Genomic DNA, 26,454 nt, shown 5'->3' with positions numbered 1-26,454 from the left:
ATATCAATCTCCATGGGCCGTAATTGTCTCACTGGAATGTTTTCCTGTGCTATAAATAAGCGAGTACTTTCAATGTGTTATCCCATAGAGTCAGTGGGAGGATCACCTCCCTCACTAACAGGGATCATTGGCTCTCAGAGTGGGAGAGAATAGATCGGAACCTGGGAACAATAGATTGGAATGTTCAACAATGGGTCAGAATCATAGAACAATGGATTGGAATGTTACAGCAATGGGTCGGAATCTTAGAACAATGGATTGGAATGTTACAGCAATGGGTCGGAATCTTAGAACAATAGATTGGAATGTTACAGCAATGGGTCGGAATCTTAGAACAATAGATTGGGACAGTCCATTCTGGATATTTCAATATCTGTATGTATATTATGGTTCAATGTCATTGGAGGGGCGGACATATTTTATGCTTTGGAGTATACAACTAATTTACTATCCACTCCTTGCTGCTGTCAGTGTTCCTGGTAAGTATCTATATCCAACTATTAATTCTATAAACCGTGCTCCACTGTATTACTGTTCTTGTCATTCCTTTTGTCAGACTCTCCGCTGTTCGAGTTTCCGTTAAGCCTCTATATCCACCGTAAAAATCAAAAGGTTAACGTGGGATGGGAAATATAGCGATGGGGAAACATGGATGGGAAATATATTTACGGGGGTTTTCTCGGTGTGAGGGTTAATTTCCAATGGGTCCCTGGGAGTGAGTTTGTACATTCAGGGAGCACTCGCATTAGCCTGTTTTTACGGGGCCGTGGGGTGTGTCAGAATTTACAGGGTGGTCCAGAGATGTTACTAATAATGCAGGGAGTCCAGGGACTATAGTAAAATTTAGAGGGGATCCAGAGACAGTAGTGATATTTGCTGTGGATCTGGAGGTGGTTTTAATATTTACAGTGGGATACAGGGAGGCAACTAATATTTTCAGGCGAACCAGAGATGGTACTAAGTTTTAAAGGGGGACCCAGAGACAGTACTAATATTTACATGGGAATCCAGAGATTGAAATAATATTTACAGGGATCCAGAGACTGTATTAATATTTACAGGGGATCCGCAGGTGGTACCAATATTTACAGGAGGATACAGGAAGGCAACTATTATTTAGAGGAGAACCAGAGATTTTACTAATATATACGGGGGATCCAGAGACTGTAGTAATATTTACAGGGGATCCAGAGATTGTTGTAATATTTACTGGGGATCCAGATTCCAGCAATATTTACTGGGGATCCAGAGATTGTACCAATAATTACAGAGGAACCAGAGACTGTACTAATATTTTCAGGGCATCCAGAGTCTGTACTATTATTTACAGGGGATCCAGAGACTGTACTAATAATTACTGGGGATCCAGAGACTGTACTAATATTTACAGGGGATCCAGAGACAGTACTAATATTTACAGGGGATCCAGAGACTGTACTAATAATTACAGGGGATACAGAGATTGTACTAATATTTGCAGGGGATCCAGAGACTGTACTAATATTTACATAGGATCCAGAGACGGTACTAATATGTACTGGGGATCCAGAGACTGTATTAATATTCACAGATGATCCAGAGACTGTACTAATATTTGCATGGGATCCAGAGACGCTGCTAATATTTACAGGGGATCCAGAGACCGCACTAATATTTACGGATGATCCAGAGGCTGTACTAATAATTACAGGGGATCCAGCGATTGCGCCATTATATATAGGTGGTTCCAAGAACTTTATTATTGTTTACAGAGAGTCCCAACTTGATCTAAAATTTCCATCTTTATTTCGCTTCAATTCAGTTAATTTATTGACAATTGCAATCCTGTCTCGTGGAAAGTGCGGTCTCTCCAAATGTGTCACTCGCTACCTGGTGTCCATGGCAGCGGCGGATCTACTGGTCGTCATCACTGATCTGATATTGAGGCAGATTCCCATTGTTTATCGTTCAATGTTCGCTTTTCTACGCCACTTTCCCGTGTGTAATATCCACGCCGTCCTGCTTTATGCAGTCACGGACTGTTCTGTCTGGTTCACCGTAACTTTCACCTTTGATCGATTTGTGGCCATTTGTTGCCAGAAGCTGAAAACGAAATATTGCACCGAGAAAACGGCGGCTGTGGTTCTGGGAACAGTGAGTGTGCTGAGCTGTTTAAAGAATATTTTCTGGTACTTTATGTTCGAAGATCCATATTTGCTTTCCAATACCCCTTGGTTTTGTTTTGGAGTGACGGGTGTTTCAATATCACCAGTATGGGCAGGAATCGAACTCCTTCATTATATCCTCAACCCGTGTGTCCCATTTATTCTGATTCTGCTGCTCAATGTTTTAACAGTCAGACACATTTTAGTGGCCAGCAGAGCCCGCAGGAGACTCCGGAGTCACAGCAGTGGGGAGAGTCCCAGAGACCCAGAGATGGAGAGTCGCAGGAAATCAATGATTTTACTGTTTGTTATCTCAGGAAACTTTATCGTGTTATGGGTGGTGTTTATGTTGGATTCTATTAATCGATGATTGTTGCCTATGGCGCTAACGTCTGTAATTCTACCTCCACTTGTACAAGAACTGGGATTTATGCTCCAGCTCCTGAGTTGCTGCAAAAACACCTGTATTTATGCCGTGACCCAGGCTAAATTCAGAGAGCAGTTGAAGAACGTGGTGAAATACCCCTTTACTGTAATTGTTAAATTCATTAAATAGTGCGAAGATCTGAAGACTGCAGAGTGAGATCTGTGTCATTCCGACAGGCCGCGGTGCTGCAAACACTGGGTGTTTATGGAATCGCTGAAACGTTTAAAACCTGAGGCTATTGATAGACTCATTTTACAGAGTTTGTCAATGTGAGTATCACATGCAAGGACAGGTTGTAAATTAAAATGCGGTCACTATTTGCAACAAACGTTATATCACATGGGCACAATTAAAAGGTAATTAAGTAAACAGCAGTACAAACTATCGGTGACCAGTGTGTAAATGGGGCGGAAGGTGGAGGAGATCCCAGGACTGTCGGTGTCGGTGATCAGTGTGTAAATGGGGCGGGAGGTGGAGGAGATCCCAGGACTGTAGGTGTCGGTGATCAGTGTGTGAATGGGGCGGGAGGTGGAGGAGATCCCAGGACTGTAGGTGTCGGTGATCAGTGTGTTAATGGGGCGGGAGGTGGAGGAGATCCCAGGACTGTAGGTGTCGGTGATCAGTGTGTTAATGGGGCGGGAGGTGGAGGAGATCCCAGGAATTTAGGTGTCGGTGATCAGTGTGTAAATGGGGCGGAAGGTGGAGGAGATCCCAAGACTGTCGGTGTCGGTGATAAGTCTTTGAATGAGGCTGGAGGTCGAGGAGATCCCAGGACTGGAGGTGTCGGTGATCCGTTGTTAATGGGGCGGGAGGTGGAGGAAATCCCGGGACTGTAGATGCCGGTGATCAGTGTGTTACTCGGGCGATGGTAGATGCGTTCCAAGGATCTAGGTGTCAGTCATCACTGTGTTAATTGGGAGGGGAGTAGAGGAGATCCCAGGACTGGAGGTGTCGTTGATCAGTTGTTAATGCCGTGGGAGTTAGAGGAGACCCCGGGACTGTAGTTTTCGGTGATCATTTGGTTAATGGGGCGGGTGGCAGAGGAGATCCCAGGACTGTAGGTGTCGGTGATCCGTGTGTATTTGGGGCGGGATGTAGAGGAGAACCCGGGACTCTAGGTCCCCGTGACCAGTTTGTTAATGGGGCGGGAGGTAGAGGAGATCCCAGGATTGTAGGTGTCGGTGATCAGTGTGTTAATGGGGCGGGAGATAGAGGAGATCCCGGGACTGTATGTGACGGCGATCAGTATGTTAATGGGGCTGGAGGTAGAGGAGATCCCAGAAATGTAGGTGTCGGTGATCAGTGTGTTAATGGGGCGGGAGGTGGAGGAGATCCGAGGACTGTAATTCCCGGTGATCAGTTTGTTAATGGGGCGGGAGGTGGAGGAGATCCCACGACTTAGGTGTCGGTGATCAGTGTGTTAATGTGGAGGGAGGTAGAGGAGATCCCGTAATGTAAGTGTCGGTGATCAGTGTGTTATTTGAGCTGGAGGTGGAGGAGATCACCCAACTGTAGGTGTCGGTGATCAGTGTGTTAATGGGACGGGAGGTAGAGGAGATCCCGTAATGTAAGTGTCGGTGATCAGTGTGTTAATGGGACGGGAGGTAGAGGTGAACCCGGGACTGTAGTTCCCGATGATCAGTGTGGGAGGTACTGGAGATCGTACGACTGTAGGTGTCGGTGTTCAGTGTGTTAATGGGGCTTGAGGTAGAGGAAATCCCGGGACTGGATTTCTAGGCGATCAATGTTTTAATGGGGCGGAGGTGGAGGAGACCCCGCGGCTGCAGGTGTCCGTGATCAGTGTGTTAATGGAGCGGGAGTTAGAGGAAACCCTTGTCCTCTTGGTGCTGGCGACTTGTGTCAAAATGGGACATGGTGTAGCGTTGATCGCTAGATTGTAGATCACAGAAGAATGGAATTTTAAACTACAACTGCAGATATGCAGACCATTCGGCCCGTTGTGCTTGTGCCTGCGCATTGAAAGAGCTGTCCAATTTCATCCCACAACCCGAACCCAGCAATTTCGTCGGCTTCAACGGCATGCCCAATTGCATTTTCAAACATCCCTTTCAGCTGGGGAAAAAAATCTCCTAATTTCCCCTCTAGTTTTTTTGCCAATTATTTGAAATCTCTGACCTTCTGTTACTGACCCACTTGCCAGAGGAAGCAACATCTCCCCACTTGCTCGATTAAGGTCCCTCATTACTTAGAATGCCTTTGCTCGGTCTCCCCTTGAACATTCTCTGCTCCGAGGAGAACAATCCGAGCTTCTCCAATCTCTCCACATAACTGTAGTTCCCTCATTCCTGTTGCCATCCTGGTAAATCTCCTCTGTACTCCCTCCAAGGCTTTGACATCCTTACTAAAGTGAGGTGCCCAGGACTGTAGACAATACTCCAGCTGAGATCAAACCATTGATTTATAAAGGTTGAGTAGGACTTCCTTGTTTTTCGACTCGATGATTCGATTTACAAAGCCAAGAATCCCATACGCTTTCTGAACTGCCTTATCAACTTATAGAATCATAGAATCATTGAAGTTTACAACATGGAAACAGGCCCTTCTGCCCAACATGTCCATGTCGCCCAGTTTATACCACGAAGCGAGTCCCAATTGCCTGCACTTGGCCCATATCCCTCGATATCCATCTTACCCATGTAACTGTCCAAATGCTTTTTAAAAGACAAAATTGTACCCGCCTCTACTACTGCCTCTGGCAGCTCGTTCCAGACACTCACCACCCTTTGAGTGAAAAAATTGCCCCTCTGGACCCTTTTGTATCTCTCCCCTCTCACCTTAAATCTATGCCCCCTCGTTATAGACTCCCCTACCTTTGGGAAAAGATTTTGACTATCTACCTTATCTATGCCCCTCATTATTTTATAGACTTCTATAAGATCACCCCTAAACCTCCTACTCTCCAGGGAAAAAAGTCTCAGTCTATCCAACCTCTCCCTATAAGTCAAACCATCAAGTCCCGAGAGCATTCTAGTAAATCTTTTCTGCACTCTTTCTAGTTTAATAATATACTTTCTATAATAGGGTGACCAGAACTGTACACAGTATTCCAAGGTTGGCATAACTAATGTCTTGTACACTTCAACAAGACGTCCCAACTCCTGTATTCAATGTTCTGACCAATGAAACCAAGCATGCTGAATGCCTTCTTCACCACCCTATCCACCTGTGACTCCACTTTCAAGGAGCTATGAACCTGTACTCCTAGATCTCTTTGTTCTATAACTCTCCCCAACGCCCTACCATTAACGGAGTAGGTCCTGGTCCGATTCGATCTACCAAAATGCATCACCTCACATTTATCGAAATTAAACTCCATCTGCCATTCATCGGCCCAGTGGCCCAATTTATCAAGATCCCGTTGCAATCCTAGATAACCTTCTTCACTGTCCACAATGCCACCAATCTTGGTGTCATCTGCAAACTTACTAACCATGCCTCCTAAATTCTCATCCAAATCATTAATATAAATAACAAATAACAACGGACCCAGCACCGATCCCTGAGGCACACCGCTGGTCACAGGCCTCCAGTCCGAAAAACAACCTTCCACAACCACACTCTGTCTCCTGTCGTCAATCCAATTTTGTATCCAATTTGCTACCTCACCTTGGATCCCGTGAGATTTAACCTCATGTAACAACATACCATGCGGTACCTTGTCAAAGGCTTTGCCAAAGTTCATGTAGACCAAATCTGCTGCACAGCCCTCATCTATCTTCTTGGTTACCCCTTCAAAAAACTCAATCAAATTCGTGAGACATGATTTTCCTCTCACAAAACCGTGCTGACTGTTCTTAATCAGTCCCTGCCTCTCCAAATGCCTGTAGATACTGTCTCTCAGAATGCCCTCCAACAACTTGCCCACTACAGATGTCAGGCTCACCGGTTTGTAGTTCCCAGGCTTTTCCCTGCCGCCCTTCTTAAACAAAGGCACAACATTTGCTACCCTCCAATCTTCAGGCACCTCACCTGCAGCTGTCGATGATTCAAATATCTCTGCTAGGGGACCCGCAATTTCCTCCCCAACCTCCCATAACGTCTTGGGATATATTTCATCAGGTCCCGGAGATTAACTTGCCCTCCCACCTTCAAAGATTTGTGAAGATGCCACCTCCACAGGTCGCTCTGCTCTTGCTCCCCCCCAAAAAAAAAATTGTTCCATTTAGATTATACTGCGTCTCCATGTTGTTCCTCCCAAAGTGCATCAATTCTCAATTTTTAAATCAAATCTGCCATAAGCCTGCCCATTTCACCAATCTGTCTAGTGTCCTCCTGATGTCTGCTACTATCTTCCTCACTCTTTACGACGTTACCAAGTTTTGCATTACACGCAAACTTCCAAATTGTGCTACTGAAACTCAAGTGCAGATTATTTCAAGATAACAAGAAAAGCAATTTTCCTAATATCGATGCTTGGGGGACCCCACTGCTTCTCTCCAGTCAGAACAATATCCGTTCACCGCTACTCTCTGCACCTTGTCCCTTAGCCAAATATGTACTCAAGTTACAACGTCCCATAAATCCCATGCACTTCTATTATCCGAATTTGTTCAAAGATTGCAGATGATACGAATCTTGGAAATGTAGTAAACAATGTGGTAAAATGGGCAGACAGATGGCAGATGAAATTTAACACAGTGATGTGTGACGTGATGCATTTTGGTCGGGAGAAAGAGGAGAGGCAAAATCAACAAAATGGGACAATTTTAAAGGTGGTGCAGGAACAGAGGGTCCTCGAGGTGAATGTACAAAAATCTTTGAAGTTAGAAGGACAAGTTGAGAAGACTGTTAAAAATAAAATGGGACACTGGGCTTTATTGATACAAAAGCAAGGAAGTTGCTCCAACACCTAATCTAAACGGTATTATTTTGATGGGGGAGCAAGAGGCCTGAAACTTTTTTCTTCAACACCCAAACCTACATTGAGCATAGTTTCCCAGTACTTATTCTCGTCTGAAATCAGCTTTGCACATCCGGCACCACTCTCCTTCCCTGCAATAACCCTTCTTCACCCTCACAGTTCTGCGAGCGCTCCATCCACACAGCAACCTATTCTGATATCAAATAAATAAACGATCTTAGCCAATCCCAGCTCTTTTAGAAATCTGCCAATTAGCTCATTGTTTGCTCAGCTGAAGCAGCCAATTAGGTAGAGATTTAAAGCAATGTGAACTAAAATAGATGGTTCAGACACACAAAAAAACAAGATTAAAGAGACAAAGAGATAAATTAGAGAATATGGAAGAAAGCTGAGGGGGAGGCTAAGAAATGTTTTAGAACTATATTTTAATCGATTAACTATATTCTACTAATATTTCAGTACGAAGGCAACTCCGAATTTCACAGTACCATTTTTAATATTAAGTATTTCTTGAGATTTAGCGTGTGAGGTGAAATGTTAAACAATTGGCCAGAGCCGGGACGCTCTCATTGAAAGAGTTGAAGGCATCTTGACACAAGGATATCAGTCAGAATTCAAGCAGCTTTTGTTCCCACCACGTGCCCAAATATTGTGTGCAGCCATTCAGGCCGAGTTACAACAACAGCAACAACAACTTGTATAATACAACGCCTTAAATGAGGAAAAATCATTCTGCGGGCGAGTAAAAAGATAAGCCAAGGGAGGAGATATTAGGAGAGGTGACCAAAAGCTCGGTCAAAGAGATGGGTTTAAGGAGAGTGGGCTTTTTGCTCTCAATATTGGAGGAGAGGGAAGGGAAAGGACGAAGGAAAAATACATCCACCCGGAAGGAATTAGATTGACTTGACTCATTCTGATTCACCCCAACCTCGATTGCATGGGGGTGGATGTATCTATATACACATCACAGGAGGTGGAAGAAGAGATCTGCGTTTGGGGCAATTTTCTGCATCTTCTCTTTGACTTTTTTTGCTTAGCATTGAAAAGAAAAGAACTAGGAAGAGGTTGAAGAGAGGTTCGGGGAAGAAATAAGACACAACAAGGATTAAAATACAGGGTGAATCATATTTAATCATCACCCCCATTGCCTGGCCGAAGTTTTCTTGCAAAACCCATCCTGTGGAGTACTGAGCCTGGGCTGTTCCAGCTGCTTGAGCTGACGAGATCTCCTCCACCCGTCCACTCCCCACAAGAAGACAACATCGGCCAACGGGAAGGTATCCCCCACCCAACCCATCGCGCTCTACTTCGTTAGATACCGTAATATTCGGGGTTCTATAGTACACTTCTAGTAGTGTGACTGCCCCTTTTTTATTTCTTAGCTCAACTCATATGGCGTCGATTGATGATCCATTTAGCATATCATCCCTTCTCACAACTGTGATTGATTCTTTCACCAATAATGCTACCAACGCTCCCCCTCCTCCTTTTTTATCACCCACTTTATCCTGCCTGAAAACTCTCTATCCAGGGATATTGAGCTGCCAATAATCCCCCTCTTTAAGCCAGGTTAGTTAAACCATACTAGTTTATACCCTCAACAGAACTCGCAAATGCCCCCGGGAGGATATTGGTCCCGGTTCTGCTTGGGTTCAACCCGTCCAGTTTGTACAGGTCCCGCCTTTCCCAGAATCGGTCCAATACCTCAGGAATTTAAACCCCTCCCTCCTACACCAACTCTCAAGCCACACATTCATCTGGTCTATTCTCCTATTTCTGCTCTCGCTAGCACGTGGCACTGGGGATAATCCTGAGATTACTACCTTAGAGGTCCTGCTTTTTAATTTATTTCCTAACTCCCTATATTCTGCTTGCAGGACCTCATTCCTTTTTTTACTGATGTCGTTGGTACCGAAATGGACCACGCCCACTGGCTGTTCACCCTCCCCCTTCAGAATGTCCTGCAGCCGCTCCGTGATACCCTTGACCCTAGCACCAGGGAGGCAAGACAACATCCTGGAGTCACGTCTGTGGCCGCAGAAACGCCTCTCTGTTCCCCTTACGATGGAATCCTCTATCACTATTGCTCTCCCATTCTTTTTCCTCCCCTCCTGTGCAGCTGATTCACTCGTGGTGCCACAGTCTTGGCTCTTGCTGACTTCCCCTGATCAGCCATCCCTCTCAACAATATACAAAGCTGAATATCTGTTTGAGAGGGAGATGGCCCCATGGGTCCTTTTACTCTGCCTGGCGGTCACCCATTTCCTTTCTGCCTGCGTAATCTTTACCTGCAGTGTGACCACCTCAATGAACGTCCTATCCATGATAATCTCAGCATCGTGGATGCTGCACAGTGAATTGACCCGCAGCTCCAGCTCCGAAAGACGGTTAGCCAGTAGCTGCAGCTGGACCCACTTCCTGCACACGTCGTCGCCAGGGAAACCGGTAGTGTCCATGACTTCCCACAGAGCGCAGGAGGAGCATATCACGGGTGCGAGCTCTGCTGCCATGACTTGCCTGAGATTAAGCTCGTTATTTACTCCCTTTAAGTAGTTTATCTCCTTTAAATTATTCTTCATTTAGAGAATGGTAACCACTCCAGGGACCATGATTCACTGAAAAACGCTTCTTGCTATAACTAAATTAAGTTTATATTTTTTTTATATTTAGCTTTATGCTATAAGTTACCGAGCCCACAGTCCTAAGAAAGAAGAAAACAGAAGAGATACTCACCATCAACCACCGACCTGCCTTTCCTGCAGTTTCGTTTTGTTGCTACTGTGACCCGCTCGCGGGACGATCCTCTCCGCTCTGCTGACTAATCAAATGCACCTCAGCCCGAACTGCAGCGAATCCCCTCACTCACCAAATTCCCAATTATAGACTCTGTCCAAACCAGACTCTTTCGATAGCTGCTGCTCCTTGCTTTCTCGCTCCGTGTGATGGCAAAACCCTTCTGAAGCCCCAGCTGACAGTAGATTACCAGTTCTAACCAGTCGCCTAATTAAATCGGTGACCAACTGGCACTTCAAATGCTTGCTTACCACTAACTGAAAACTGCAAGTTTTTTTTTCTTTTTTTTTCTCCTTTTTTTTGTTTTTAGGCCCCCAAGAAGTTGGGTGGGGGTGGGTCGGGGGGAGGGTTAGGGTGTGTTTATTTACAGAAAAAAAAAGATAAACCAAACCAAGTGTCAAATCAATATTTTATTATTCTGGTCCAGGATGCACTCCAGCCCCCGCGGTGCCCACTGGTCGCGAAATGCCTCAAGCGTACCGGCAGACACCGCGTGCTCCATCTCCAGGGCCACCCGGGCGCGGAAAATTCCGCAGAAGAGAGGCAGACAGTCCGAGCGACCGCCCGCACGAGCCACGTCCAACCTGGACCTGTGGATAGCCACCTTGGACAGACCCAGTAGCAGGCCCACGAGGGCGACCACCGACCTGCCCACCCCCCTCCTTACCGGGCGGCCAAAGATCAGGAGCGTGGGACTGAAGTGCAGCCAGAACTTGAGGAGCAGCCCCTCCAAATAATCAAACAGGGGCTGCAGCCTCGCATACCCTGTGGACCCGTCCAGGCCGCAGAAATTGCCGGCGGCCTGGGAGTCCGTGAAATGGCGTAACCGCCTATGGCTCGCGACTACACCGTGCAACATTCTCCACCTTAGATCCCCAGTGGCACACGGGAGCATCCCCGAGTAGAGAGCCCTCCACTGGCGACGCCCGCCTCCGCCTGACGGCAGTATGGTACGCCAGGGCGTGTACAAGCGAGAGACGAGGGCGAGGAAGTGGAGAGTGTGCAGGAGCAGCCCGTGCAGGAGATCTCTCCGCGCAGTAAACTGCAAGTTAAGATTAAATTTAAGTTAAATCCATGATGCCAAATTTAGTCAAATTTTAGATAAAGATCAACCCTTAAAAATCCCTTCGCTCTCCAAAATCCCAATTATAGATTCTGTCGAAACCAGACTCCTTCGATAGCTGCTACTCTGTGTTCCCTCACTCCTCGGAGGTTAGTGTTAGGACGGCTGGAGGAGTTTACATGAATTGGGAGAGTTGCAGATGGAGTATAATGGGGGGAAATGTGAGGTTATTCACTTTGGTGAGAATAGAAAAACAGAACACTTTTCAAATGGTGAGAAACAACTAAATGTTGGTGTCCAGAGAGACTTGGGTGTCCTGGTACAAGAAACATAAAGAGTTAGCATGCAGGTACAGCAAGTAATTAGGAAAGCAAATGGCATGTTGTTCGTTATTGCAAGGCGTTTGGAGTACAAAAGTAAGGAAGTCTTACTACAATTGTACAGGGTTTTGGTGAGACCTCACCTGGAGTACTGTGTACAGTTTTCGTTTTCTTATCGAAGGAAGGATAAACTTGCCTTAGAGGCGATGCAACGAAGGTTCACTAGATTCATTCATGGGGTGAGAGGTTTGTCCTGTGCGGAGAGTTTGAGTAGAATGGGCCTATTCCCCCTGGAGTTTAGAAGAATGAGGGATGATATAATTGAAACACATAAGATTCTAAGGGGGCTTGACAGGGTAGAAGCTGAGATGTTGTTTCACCTTGCTGGAGAGTCTAGAACTAGGGGTAATAGTCGCAGTATAAGAGGTCAACCATTTAGACTGAGATGAGGAGAAGTTTCTTCACTCCGAGCGTTGCGAATCTTTTGAATTCTCTACCTCAGAGGGTTGTGGATGCTGAGCCGTTCAGTATATTCAAGGCTGAGATGGATGGATTTTTGAACTCTAGGGGCATCAAGGGATATGGGAATCGGGCGGAAAAGTGGAGTTGAGGTTGAAGATCAGCCATGATCTGATTGAATGGCCGAGGAGGCTCGAGGGGCCGTATGGCCTACTCCTGCTCCTATTTTTTACAGTATGTTCTTCTCTTGTCTTATGTTCTTATGAGGCCATGGGGGAATTTGAAAACTAGGATGAGAATTTTGAAGTTGAGGCGTTCCCGGACCAGCAGCCACGTGGGTCAGCGAGCACAGGGGTGACGGATGCATGTCACTTGGTTCAAGTTAGGATAGGGGCAGCAGAGTTTTGGGGGAAATTACGTTTATGGAGGGCGAAAAATGGGAGGCTGGCCAGGACAGCATTGGAATAGTCAAGTCAAGAGGGAACAAAGACATGGACGAGGGTTTCAGCAGCAGAGGAGCTGAGGCGGAGTGCAGAAGGACGATGTTACCGAAGTGGAAGTCGGCGGTGTTGGTGATGTAGCGGAGATGTGGTCAGAAGCTCACCTCAGTGTCAAGTCGGGCGCCAAGGTCGTGAACAGTCTGGTTCAGCATCAAACAGTGGCCAGGGAGAGGGGTGGAGGTGGTGGCGAGGCAATGGAGTTTGTGGCTGGAACCAAAAACAATGGCTTCGGTCTTCCCAGTATTTAATTGAAAGAAATATTTGATCAAAAAGCTCTGGATATTGGACAAGCAGTGTGACAAATCAGAGACAGTGGAGGAGTCGAGAGAGGGAATGGTGAGGTGGAACTGAGTGTCGTGTAGACATGGAACCTGACGATGTGTTTTTGGATAATGTCACCGAGGGGCAGCAGGTAGATGAGGAATAGGAGGGGGCCAAGGATTGATCCGGCCTCAACTACCCATAATATCGAAACCACGATTGCTAGATTTTTGTTAGGCAAGGGTATTAAGGGTTACTGAACCAAGGCAGGTAGATTGAGTTAAGATAGAGCCATGATCTAATTAAATGTGGGAACAGGCTGAAGAGGGTGAACGGCCTACTCCTGTGTTCCTGTGTTCCTTTCACAACTTTTTACTGATTAATGCATGTGGTTAAAGTAGGGTTGACATGTAAGCATGCCTGCGGCACGCGAGGTTAAGACGGACGTCCGTTCGTTGTTCGGGTTTTCAGAACGTGGGAACGCCTCTGGTCACGCAGGCCACCTCACCCTGTCGCGCATGCGTATCCCAGCGTTATCTGTTGCTTATTCTCCGGACATTCCACCCACTTGTCCTGTCAAGTTGGCCTCGCCCGTCTGGACTCTCATCTCCTAAAAGATTTCTCATGTCCAATCCTTTCCCATTCCTGACGCAGATCATTTCTCCCCCAGGCACTTTGGCGTCTGGCCACCGCTTAACGCTCCTTCATCGCTTTTTTTCCCACAGGATCTCCCAGTTTCTCAGCTTTTGCTGACCAGAGGTGGAATTGGGCATGTTAACCCTATAAGTACCAATGGTCTCCGTTAACTTGTGACCTCACTACGATCTCACCATGCTCACTATTACTCAGAGTCCAACCCCCTAAAGTAAACGTGTCTGTGGTGTCCACAGATGTTGGATCACCCGCCATGTGTTTCCAGCATTTTTTATTTTTCTTCAAAGCTCGGTATTTGGGAAAAGCCGATGGACGTCACAACCTGCGATGGGTGGAGGTCGGGATAGTTTGCTGGAAGGACCAAATCAACTGGAGCGAAAAATCATCTCCAGCCAAATTCACGAAAATAGGGAAGCTGGAAAGCACTGAATGGGATTCGAAACCCCGCCTCCAGGGGAGATTACAGTCTCAGAATTACTCGGCCATCCTGAATCCCGGAGCTGTCACTCATTATCCCCGATCTCCACAATAAAAAACAAAGGAAGTTTCACTCAGGTTTCTCGGTAAATGCTTCTGGAAGGCCGGGTTACCGGGAAACAATCTCCCCGGGTTATCCTGAGCATGTGGACGGTGTATAGGGAGCTTTGGCCGGGCTGTGGTAGCTTGTTTCCCAGGGATGGGCAGTATTGCGCTGTCTGAGGCCGCATTCGCTGCTCTCTCCCGGCAGTGGGTGATTGGAGAGAGCGGAACTGGGACAGGTGGCCTGCATTGTCGCCGCCTCACTCACTCCGGGAGCTGCGGAACAGCGAAACCTTTATGTACGGCCTCGAACTGTTGTTATTAACCGAGGCCGCACTACGGGATCCTTTAATGAACTCTCACAAATCAACGGAGGCCAGTGGGAATGTACAGCTTTGACAGGCTAAATACAGAAAGTAAAAAAGAGATCTAAAAAAGCAATAAGAGGCGCAAAGGTGAGTATGAGAATAAATTAGCGGCTAACATAAAGGGAAACCAAAAGTCTTTCATAAACATATAAATCGTAAAATTATATGCAAAGCAAGAGTGGACTGATTAGGGCCAATAAAGGAGATCTTCTTGAGGAGACAGAAAATATGACTGAGCTACTAAATGAACACTTCACAGTGGCCTTCACTGGAGTAGAGGATGCTGCCAATGTAGCAGTAAAGTTGGAGGTAGGACCGATCTTGGAAAGGATACAAATTGACAAAGAGCAGGGACGTAAAATGTTGCCTGTGCTGAAAGTTGACAATTCACCAAATCCAGATGGAATGCATCCTTGATTCCTGCGTGAAGGGTGGAAATTTGCGAGGCTCTGACCACAATCTTCCAATCCTCCTTAGATAATGGGGCGGTGCCAGAGGATTGGAGGATTGCAAATGTCACTCCCTGTTCAAAAAAGGGGAGACAGATGAAACCGACAATTAGCCTAACGTCGGTGGTGGGGAAACTTTAAGAGACAACAATTAGGGACAACATTAATCGGCACTTAGAAAAGTACGGGCGAATAAATGAAAGTCAGCACCGATTTGCTGATAGAAAATCGTGTTTGACTAAATTGAATGAGTTCTTTGATGAAATAACGGGGAAGGCTGATCAGGGTAGTGCGGATGAAATAACGGGGAAGGTTGATCAGGGCAGTGTGGACTTTCAAGATGCATTTGATAAAGTCCCACATAATAAGCTAGTTAGCAAAATTAACGCCCCTTGTATTCAAGGGACAAGTGGTAGCGTGGTTAAAAATTTGCCGAAGGGGTAGAAAGCAGAGCGTCGTGATTATCAGTTGTTTTTCAGAATAGAGGGAAGTAATCAACGGTTTTCACCAGGCGTTGGTGTTTCCACCATTGCTCTTTTTGATTTATATTAATGACCAGGACTTGGGTATACGAGGTATAATTTCAAAGCTTACAGATCACAGGAAATTGGGGAAATGCAGTAAACAATGTGGAGGATAGTGACAGACTTCAGGAGGACACAGAGAACCGAAACATGGCAAATGAAATTTAGCCAGAGAAGATTGAATTGATACATTTTGGTGGGAAGAATGAGGAGAGACAATCTAAACAAAATCGGTCAATTTTAAGGGGGGAGTTAAAGCAACAGAGAGACCTGGGCATGTATGTACACAATCTTTGAAGGTGCATGACAAGATGAGAAGGCTGTTAAAAACAGATGGGTTCCTGGGCTGAATTAATAGAGGCACAGTGTACAAAAGTAAGGATGTTATGCTGAAACTTTGTAAAGCAGTGGTTAGACCTCAGCTGGAGTATTGTGTTCAATTCTGGGTACCGCGATTTAGGAAGGATGTCAAGGACTAATAGGGGGTGAAGACGAGATTTACCAGAATTGTATCAGGAATGAGGGATTTCAGTAATGTGGCGACACTGGGAGGCTGGGGTTGTTCTGCTTCGAGCAGAGAAGGTTAAGAATAGATTTGATGGACTTGTTCAAAATCAGGAACGGTTTCGATAGAGTAAATAAAGAGAAACTGTTTCCAGTGGCAGATGGGCCAGTGACCAAATGACACCGATTTAGGTGATTGGCAAAAGAACAAAAGGCGACATAAGCGAACAATTTATTTTTATGCAGAGTTACTATGATCAGGAATGCAGTGCATGGAAGTGTGGGGGAAGCAGATTCAATAATAACTTGCAAAGGGGAATTGAGGGGGAAACATTTACAGGGCAATGCGGAAAGAGCAGGGGATCGGAACTATTTGGATAGCTCTTTCAGAGAGCTGGCACAGGCGCGATGGACCGAAAGGACGCATTCTGTGCTGCCCCATATTATGATACGATGATACTTTGATATTCGTGTTCCTTTCGCTACTTTCCAGGTTTTCCAGCTCAGTTCAGTGATTGCTTGTTATTGTCTAGTTTGGCTCCGTTCCTCATTCTCTCTTTTACTCTCTGTCCTGCATCTATTCCGGTTTCTCCAGATGTTTCAACCCCACCGCGCTCAATCTGTCTCCGTGTTTAGACTATCCAGCTGGGCCCCGTGCCCTAGCTGCAGAGCACACATGGCTGACAGCACCATGCCAGGGACATACTAAATCAATGGCATCCATCCGAGATTAATTCTAGCATCTATCCTTTTTAATCTGTACATAAACACCCCGAGACCAGATTGGGGAGATTAATTTCTGCTGATGACAGTGCCCTTGCTCCTGAAACTAGTGAATTTTCTAACCTGTAAATCGCAATCACTAATGATATGAAGCACATGGCAGAGAAATGTCTCAAATGATGTCTTCATCCGAGAACCACAAGGTCTGTGAGCTCCATCTTTGATTTACACTCTGTTATATCTCTTCTGAACTCACTACAAACTCTCGTCAACTTTTGAAAATTGCAAAATTGAAGCCCATGGAATAAAAGGGGCAGTGGCAGCATGGATGCAAAATTGGCTAATTCAGAAGAAGTAGAGAGTAGTGGTGAACGGCTGTTTTCTCTGCCTGGAGGAAGGTGTACAGTTGTGTTCCCCAGGGGTTAGTACGAGGATCACTGAGTTTTTGCGATATATTAATGACTGGACTCCGGTGTAAGGGTGCAATTTCAAAACGTGGAAGTGTAATAACCGTGCGGAGGATAGTAACAGTCTTCAAGAGGATATAGACAGGCTGGTGGAATGGGCGGACGCATGGCAGCTGAAAGTTAACGCAGAGATGTGCGAGGTGATATATTTAAGCAGGAAGAATGAGGAGAGGCAATATACACTAAATGGTAAAATTCAAAAGATGGTGCAGGAACAGAGAGTCATGGGGCTACATGTGTGCAAATCTCTGAAGGTGGCAGAACAGGTTGTGAAAGTGGTTAAAAAAGCATACGGGATCCTGGGCGTTATAAATAGAGGCACAGAGTCCGAAAGTAAGGAAGTTAGGTTGAACCTTTATAAAACATTGTTTCTGCCACATCTGGACTATTGTGTCCAATTCTGGGTAGCGCACATCAGGAAGGATGTGAAGGTCTTAGAGATGGTGCGGAAAAGATCACCTAGAATGATTCCAGGCGTGAGGGACTTCAGTTTCGTGGATAGACTGGAGAAGCTGAGATTGTTCTCATAAAGAGCAGAGAAAGTTAAGTGGAGATTTAATAGAAGTATTCAAAATCATGAAGGGTGTAGATAAAGTAAATAAAGAGAAACTTTTCCCATTGGTGAACATTTGAGAACCAGGGGATACAGATATAAGGTGATTGGCAAAAGAAACAAAGGCGACTTGAGGAAAAACTTTTTTACGCAGTGAGTAAATGTGAACTGGAATACGTTGCCTGAAAGTGTGGTGGAAGCAGATTCAATCGTGGTTTTCAAAAGGGAACTTGGTAAATAATTGAAGGGAAAACATTTGAAGGGCTGCAGGGAAAGTGCGGGGTAACAGGACAAACTGGATTGCTCTTATAATGAGCCGACACGTGTTTGATGGGCCTAATGGCATGCTTATGTGCTGCAACCATTCGATGATTCTATGACAATCACAAAATACTTGCTGGAATATCGAACATTGTTCATTTGTAATCGCAGAGACCGCGGTGAATGGATTGGACAAATTAACAGACCACATTTGAAAGAAAAATTCTGCAGAATATGGAAGAAGATGAAAAGGCTCCTTTATTGTCCACGCCGAGTTGCCTGGGAAGATGAAAGTGGACATCTTGTAGGTTGTATATACAGTAACCACAGTGCGTCATTTTGGGAGAATGGATGTTCAGGGGAGCCGATGAAGTGAACAGCGTGCAAGTAAGAATCTAATGTCAGGAAGTCTTCCATTCTGTAAATTATTTAATTAACCTGACAATTACAATAAATGGATATTTCACCACATTCTTCAACTGCTCTCTGAATTTAGTCTGTGTTATTGCATAAATACAGGTGTTTGTGCAACAGCTCAGAAGCTGAAGTATGAATCCCATTTCTTTAACGAATGTGGGGAGATTTACAGAGGAATAACCCATCAAAAACATTCGCTGAGAAACTACAAACACCAGAAACAGCGCCCACAACAGGATAAAATTCCCTGAGATAACAAACAGTAAAATGATGGATTTTCTGCGGTTCTCCATCTCTGGGTCACTGGGACTCTCCCTATTGCTGTGACCCCGGAGTCTCCTGCGGGCTCTGCTGGCCACTAAAATGTGTCTGACTGTTAAAGCATTGAGCAACAGAATCAGGACAAATGGGACACCCGGAGTGAGAAGATAATGAAGGAATTCAATGCCTGTCCATACCTGCGAATAAAAATCGCTGTTTGTCACACCACAGAACCAGGGGCTATTGGATAACATATAATCACGGGTATAGAAAAAGTACCAAAAAATATTCTTTAAACAGAACAGCACAGTTACTGTTAGTAAAACCACAGCCGTCGTTTTCTCGGTGCAATATTTAGTTTTCAGCATCTGGCAACAAATGGCCACAAATCGATCCAAGGTGAAAGTGACGGTGAACCAGACAGAACAGTCCGTGGCTGCATAAAGCAGAACCGCTTGAATATTACACACGGGAACGTGGTATAGAAAAGTGAATTGTGAACGATAAGTAATGGGGATCTGCCTCAATATCAGATCAGTGATAACGACCAGTAGATCCGCAGCTGCCATGGCCACCAGGTAGCGAGTGACACATTTGGAGAGTCCGCACTTTCCACGAGACAGCACAATGATCGTCATTACGTTAACTGCAATTCAGTGGAAGACAAGAAAATTATAGTAAACTCTCAGAACAAAGGCGCCCGTGTCACAGAAATAATCATAGAATCATTGAATCAGAGAATCAATGAATCACAGTATCACAGAATAACAGAATCATAAAATCAGAGAATCACAGAATCAGAGAATTACAGTATTATCGAATCATAAAATCATAGAGTCTCAGGAACACTGAATCTTCGAATCAAAGAATCCTGAAGCACAGAATGAGGCACTTCAGCCAATCGTGCTCCTGCCAGCTCTCTGAATGAGCCATCCTGTAAGCCCACTCTCCAATTTCCCCATAATTTTGAATATTTTCTTTTCAAGTATATTTCCAATTGACTATTTTACGTTAATTAAATGTGATAAATTTTTATTCTCCCACTGCTCCAGTAATATGTTTGTTAAATAGTGAAAACCAAGTCAATGTCCAGTGTGGTCCATGCAGGACCATTTAACAGCGCTGATGAAATCAATAGTAGCAACATTCTAAGGAAGCTCTTTATTAGTTTGATGGGCGTGCTCAGAATTTTACTCTGATATTTGGGCAAGAGAAAACTTTCTATGGGAGAAACAGACCACAGGGTCAAAGAAATATTAATGTGAAACTGACAAGACAAATATTTCGAGAGTAAAAAGGAGCTACGAAGTCGGAAACACATCGCAACCACACCCAAAGGATAAATACGGAATGTGGAACGGTTGCTATTTAAAGTGACAGTGGACATGAGGCAAGGACAGGAGAGGAACTATTAAGGACTTTAAGTTGATCGTTTACAGTAACTTCAACCAGTAATGGAATAATTAGTAAAATCAGAACCTTCACATCCAGTGTGGGCAATGTGCAAATTGTAATTAATTTCAAAGACCGACTGTCCAGTTATATTACAAATAACGTTCACAAGAATGATCAGTTATTTAGAGACACAGAGTCATAGAGTCATACAGCACGGATAGAGGCCCTTCGGCCCATCGTGTCCGCGCCGGCCATCAGCCCTGTCCACTCTAATCCCATATTCCAGCATTTGGTCCGTAGCCTTGTATGCTATGGCATTTCAAGTGCTCATCCAAATGCTTCTTGAATGTTGTGAGGGTTCCTGCCTCCACAACTCTTTCAGGCAGTGAGTTCCAGACTCCAACCACCCTCTGGGTGAAAAAGTTCTTTCTCAAATCCCCTCTAAACCTCCCGCCTTTTACCTTGAATCTATGTCCCCTTGTTATAGAACCCTCAACGACGGGAAAAAGCTCCTTCGTATCCATCCTATCTGTGCCCCTCATAATTTTGTACACCTCAATCATGTCCCCCCTCAGCCTCCTCTGCTCCAAGGAAAACAAACCCAATCTTCCCAGTCTCTCTTCATAGCTGAAGCGCTCCAGCCCTGGTAACATCCTGGTGAATCTCCTCTGCACCCTCTCCAAAGCGATCACATCCTTCCTGTAGTGTGGCGACCAGAACTGCACACAGTACTCCAGCTGTGGCCTAACTAGTGTTTTATACAGCTCCATCATAACCTCCTTGCTCTTATATTCTATGCCTCGGCTAATAAAGGCAAGTATCCCATCTGCCTTCTTTACCACCTTAGCTACCTGTTCCGCCGCCTTCAGGGATCTGTGAACTTGCACACCAAGATCCCTCTGACCCTCTGTCTTGCCGAGGGTCCTCCCATTCATTGTGTATTCCCTTGCCTTGTTCGTCCCTCCAAAGTGCATCACCTCGCACTTTTCCGGGTTAAATTCCATTTGCCACTGTTCCGCCCATCTGACCAACCCATCTATATCGTCCTGCACACTGAGGCTATCCTCCTCGCTATTTACCACCCTACCAATCTTTGTATCATCAGCGAACTTACTGATCATACCTTTTACATTCATATCCAAGTCATTAATGTAGACCACAAACAGCAAGGGACCCAGCACCGATCCCTGTGGTACCCCACTGGCCACAGGCTTCCAGTCACAAAAACAATCTTCGACCATCACCCTCTGCCTTCTGCCACTGAGCCAGTTTTGCATCCAAAGTGCCAAGGCACCCTGGATTCCATGGGCTCGTACCTTCTTGACCAGTCTCCTGTGGGGGACTTTATCGAAGGCCTTACTGAAATCCATGTATACCACATCCACTGCGTTACCCTCATCCACACGCCTAGTCACCGCCTCAAAAAATTCAATCAAATTAGTCAGACATGATCTTCCCTTGACAAAGCCATGTTGACTATCCATGATTAATCCTTGCTTCTCCAAGTGGAGACTAATTTTGTCCTTCAGAATTGTTTCCAATAATTTTCCTACCACTGATGTTAGGCTCACTGGCCTGTAGTTCCCCGGTTTTTCCCGACTCCCCTTCTTGAATAATGGTATTACATTAGCGGTTCTCCAGTCCGCTGGCACATCCCCTGTGGCCAGAGAGGTTCTGAATATATGTGTTCGAGCCCCCGCAATCTCCTCCTTTGCCTCACACAGTAGCCTGGGATACATTTCGTCCGGGCCTGGGGATTTATCCATTTTTAGGCCTGCTAAAACAGCCAATACCTCCTCCCGCTCGATGTTAATATGTTCGAGTATATCACAGTCCCCCTGCCGTATTTCTATGTCTACATCGTCCTTCTCCATAGTGAAAACAGATGCAAAAAATTAATTTAGAACCCCTCCTACATCTGCCGGCTCCACACACAGATTGCCATTTTTGTCCCTAATGGGCCCTATTTTTTCCCTAGTCATCCTCTTACCCTTAATATACTTATAAAACATCTTAGGATTTTCCTTTATTTTGCTCGCCAGAGTTATTTCATGGCCCCTCCTTGATCTCCTAATTTCTTTTTTAAGTATCCCCCTGCACTTTTTATACTCCTCTGGGGCTTCCTCCGTCTTTAGCTTTTTGTCTCTGCCAAAAGCCCTCCTTTTTTTCCTAATCCATTCTCGTATATCCCCTGACATGCAAGGTTCCCTGGAGTTCTTGGAACCACCCTTTACCTTAACGGGAACATGTTGCCATTGTATGGTCTCAAACTCCCTTCTGAAAGATTCGCATTGCTCCGATGCGGATTTTCCTACAAGCAGCTGAACGCAGTCCATTTTGGCCAGATCCTGCCTTATCCTATTAAAATCGGCCTTCCCCCAATTTAGAACCTTTATTTCCGGCCCCTCCCTGTCCTTTTCCATGACCACCTTAAATCTCACCAAATTATGGTCACTGTCACCAAAGTGCTCACCTACTAGCACTTCTTCCAATTGGCCGGCCACATTCCCTAGAATTAGGTCCAGTACCGCCCCCTCTCTTGTTGGACTTTCTACATGCTGGCTCAAAAAGCTCTCCTGGATGCATGTTAAGAAATTTGTACCCTCTAAGCCTTTTACACTCTGAGTATCCCAGTTAATATTGGGGAAGTTGAAATCCCCCAGTATTATTACCCTATTATTTGCACAATTTTCTGAGATTTGCCTACATATCTGTTCCTCTATCTCCCCCTGACTGTTTGGGGGCCTATAGTACACTCCCATCAAAGTGCTTGCCCCCTTTTTGTTTTTAAGCTCCACCCATATGGCCTCATTAGAGGAAGCTGCTGATATATCATCCCTCCTTATGGCAGGAATTGATTCTTTAATTAATATTGCGACCCCCCCTCCTCTTATACCTCCCCCTCTGTCTCGCCTGAAGATTCTGTACCCCGGAATATTGAGCTGCCAGTCTTGCCCCTCCCTCAACCATGTCTCTGTGACAGCAACAATATCATACTCCCATGTGTTTTTCAACACCTTCAGTTCATCCACCTTATTCGCAAGACTCTTTGCATTAAAATAGATGCCATCCAGCCTTGCCCTCACATATTTGCCCTGTCTTCCAAGCTGACTTGTTTTTTTCTCTATATTTGGCTGCACATCACCCCCGATTGTAGCTCCACTCTGTATCCCATCCCCCTGCCAAGTTAGTTTAAACCCCCCCCGCAACAGTGCTAGCAAACCTCCCCGCAAGGATATTTGTCCCGCTCTGGTTCAGTTGCAACCTGTCCGACTTGTACAAGTCCCACCTTCCCCAGAAGCAGGGCCAGTGATCCAGGAAACTGAAACACTCCCTCCTGCACCAACTCTTTAGCCACGCATTCATCTGTTCTATCCTCCTATTTCTATACTCACTCGCCCGTGGCACTGGGAGTAATCCAGAGATTACAACCTTTGAGGTCCTGCTCTTTAATCTGCTACCTAGCTCCCTAAATTCTTGATGCAGGACCTCATCTCCCTTCCTAACTATGTCGTTGGTCCCAATGTGGACCACGACCTCTGCCTGCTCACCCTCCCCCTTGAGAATGCCCTGAAGCCGCTCAGTGACATCCATGACCCTGGCACCAGGGAGGCAACAAACCATCCTGGAGTCACGTTTACGGCCACAGAAACGCCTGTCTGTTCCCCTTACGATAGAATCCCCTACCACTGTAGCTCTTCCACTCTTTTTCCTCCCAGCCTGTGCAGCAGAGATACCCCTGGTGCCAGGAAGTTGGCTGCTGCTGCCTTCCCCTGATAAGTCATCCCCCTCAACAATATCCAAAGCGGTATATTTGTTTGAGAGGAGGACGGCCACAGGGGATCCCTGCACTGCCTGCCTGCTCTTCTTACTCTGCCTGTTGGTCACCCAATTACTTCCTGCCTGTACAACCTTTACCTGCGGTGTGACCACCTCACTAAACGTGCTATCCACGACGTTCTCAGCATCGCGAATGCTCCTTAATGAATCCATCCGCAGCTCTAGTGCCGCAATGCGGTTTGTCAGTAGCTGCAGCTGGATGCATTTCCCGCACACATGGTCGTCAGGGACACCGGAAGGGTCCCTGATTTCCCACGTAGAGCAGGAAGAGCATAACACGGGGCTGGGCTGTCCTGACATGACTTACCCTTTAACTAATTAATTCAAATTAAATGAATCCCACCAATTTCACTTCAATTAAAAAGGTATGCTCAAGGGCCCTTGCTGAACAGCAGTCCCCCACTACACAACGGAGACCAGAGAATCCACAAACTCTAACCTTAGACAAATTCAGCAGGAAAATACTCACCAGCCAATCACTTACCTCTTCCTTGGTGACGTCCCACTTGGATTACTTTTTGCTTCTTATTTATCTCAGGTCAAGGAGTTGAGTCCCTGTGATGTCGCACAGTATTTGTCTCTTGGTGCAGGTCTGCTGCTGCTTTTATTCCACAATCTCAGTCTTCTACTCTCAGGTCCACTACCGCTCTGCAGGAAAAGTTTGGAAAAGCAAGGCAAAGCAGCACCTCCTTCCCCCACTTCACCAAACTCCCACACTTACCGAACTCTCAGCACACTGTGTTGTCCTCACACCGTGCTGTCCGCACTGACAGGCCCCTGTATTTCTGCAGTTGAGACTCAGATGAGTCAGGCCTGCCCCACCTTCAGGGACCAATTGAATCTTGCTAACCAATTAACTTGCTACAGCAGCTCTCTGCTGAAGCCTGACAGAAACTTAGAAATTTAAACTTTTAAATTGACCTTAAACAGTTGAAGCAATATGCACTAGATTTAAAGAGATTAACCCTTCAACTCCCACACTAACCGAACTCTCAAACAGTCTGACAACATTAAAACATTAAAGATCTGAACACAGGAGCAGCGCTGGGCTTCTGGGTTTCACCTGTTGGAGAGCATCAAATGGATCAGGTCATGCGGGAAAATAAAACATGAAATTATTTTATGATTCATCGCAGTTCAGTAAGAATCGTCTGGTTACATATCCACATAATAAACAGGAAAAAATGAAATTAACTCATTTGTATTGCGGAATAGCAGGGGCTGGGAGAAACTCAGCGTGGGACTCGTTGATAGATCCGATGAACCGTGTCAGACTGGCCTGGAACTCAATGTTTATTTCACAGCAATGATTGGAGATAGATCCACTGCAATATAATAAAATGAACAATTGACTCTGATGCATGTTGCACTTGTATTCCTGTCCTCAGCATCCGGTGGCAGTGACACTGGTGGAGTGAGGGAGATGGGGAGAAGTGAGGCAGCTGACGGGAACTGAATCATTCCTCCCACAACCTGAACGACATGGAGCTGGAGTTAAAGGTCCCTGGCAAACTCATGCTGAGAATTTTTGAACTCACACAGGGTTCAGTGGAGACCAAAGACAGTAATCGGATGAAGGCAGGGGATCGTTCATGAAATTGCTGATTTTAGAACGTCAATGAGTTTTTGAATCATGTGGAGCAAACAGCGGGAAATAAGGGCGGACTATTCATTCAGCTGAAAACAGTGAATGGGAGACTGTCCAATAATCGCAGCGAGGAATCTCGAGTATTGGACCGAACACAGGAAGGGGAGCGCGGTTTTATACCAATCACAGTTAGAGGATCGCGATATTAAACTAAACACAGAAAGAGGAGTGCGGTTTTACACCAAACACAGTAAGAGGAGCCCGGCATTATCCCAAACACAGTAGGATGAGCGCGGTATTATACGAGACACAATAAGAGGAGCCTTGGAATTATACCAAACACAGGAAGGTGAGCGCGGTATTATATCAATCACAGTTAGAGGATCGCGATATTAAACTAAACACAGTAAGAGGAGCGCGGTATTACACCAATCACAGCAAGAGCAGCGCGGTATTGTACCAATCACAGTAAGAGGAGCGCGGTATCATATCAAACACATCAAGAGGAGCGCAGTACTATACCAAACACAATAAGAGGAGCCCGGCATTATACTAAACACAGTAAGAGGAGCGCTATATTATAAGAAACACAGTAAGAGGAGCGCGGTATTATATCAAACACAATAAGAGGAGCGCGGTATTATACCAATCACAGTAAGAGGAGCGCGGTATTATATCAAACACAGTAAGAGGAGCGCGGTATTATATCAAACACAATAAGAGGAGCGCGGTATTATACCAATCACAGTAAGAGGAGCGCGGTATTATATCAAACACAGTAAGAGGAGCGCGGTATCATACCAAACACAGTAAGAGGAGCGCGGTATTATATCAAACACAGTAAGAGGATCGCTGTATTATACCAATCACAGTAAAAGGATCGCGGTATTCTCGCAAACACAGTAAGGGGAGCGCGGTATTTTACCAAATACAGTAAGAGGAGCGCTGTATAATATCAACAACAGTAAGAGGAGCGCGTTATTATACCAAACACGATATGAGGACCGCGGTTTGATACCAAACACAGGAAGAGGAGCGAGGTATTGCCCTAAACACAGCAAGTGGAGCGCGGTATTATACCA

General features: G+C 45.6%; 1 protein-coding gene across 1 annotated transcript in view; it reads left to right on the top strand.

Annotated features, from left to right (window-relative positions):
* The first annotated feature begins 394 nt into the window (after positions 1 to 394).
* The window catches only part of LOC137319838 (probable G-protein coupled receptor 139), a 41,987-nt gene continuing 15,927 nt past the window's right edge, over positions 395 to 26,454 (top strand). Inside the window, exons 1-2 of the mRNA XM_067981756.1 lie at positions 395 to 479; positions 1,802 to 2,250. Of these exons, the coding sequence (XP_067837857.1) occupies positions 395 to 479; positions 1,802 to 2,250 (534 nt within the window). The remainder of the gene's footprint in view (positions 480 to 1,801; positions 2,251 to 26,454) is intronic.

Source organism: Heptranchias perlo, unplaced genomic scaffold (genome assembly GCF_035084215.1).
Source record: "Heptranchias perlo isolate sHepPer1 unplaced genomic scaffold, sHepPer1.hap1 HAP1_SCAFFOLD_90, whole genome shotgun sequence".
NCBI classification, from domain to species: Eukaryota; Metazoa; Chordata; class Chondrichthyes; order Hexanchiformes; family Hexanchidae; genus Heptranchias; species Heptranchias perlo.
The sequence above is the reverse complement of the archived record's forward strand: the minus strand, read 5'-3'. Positions and strand labels throughout refer to the sequence as shown.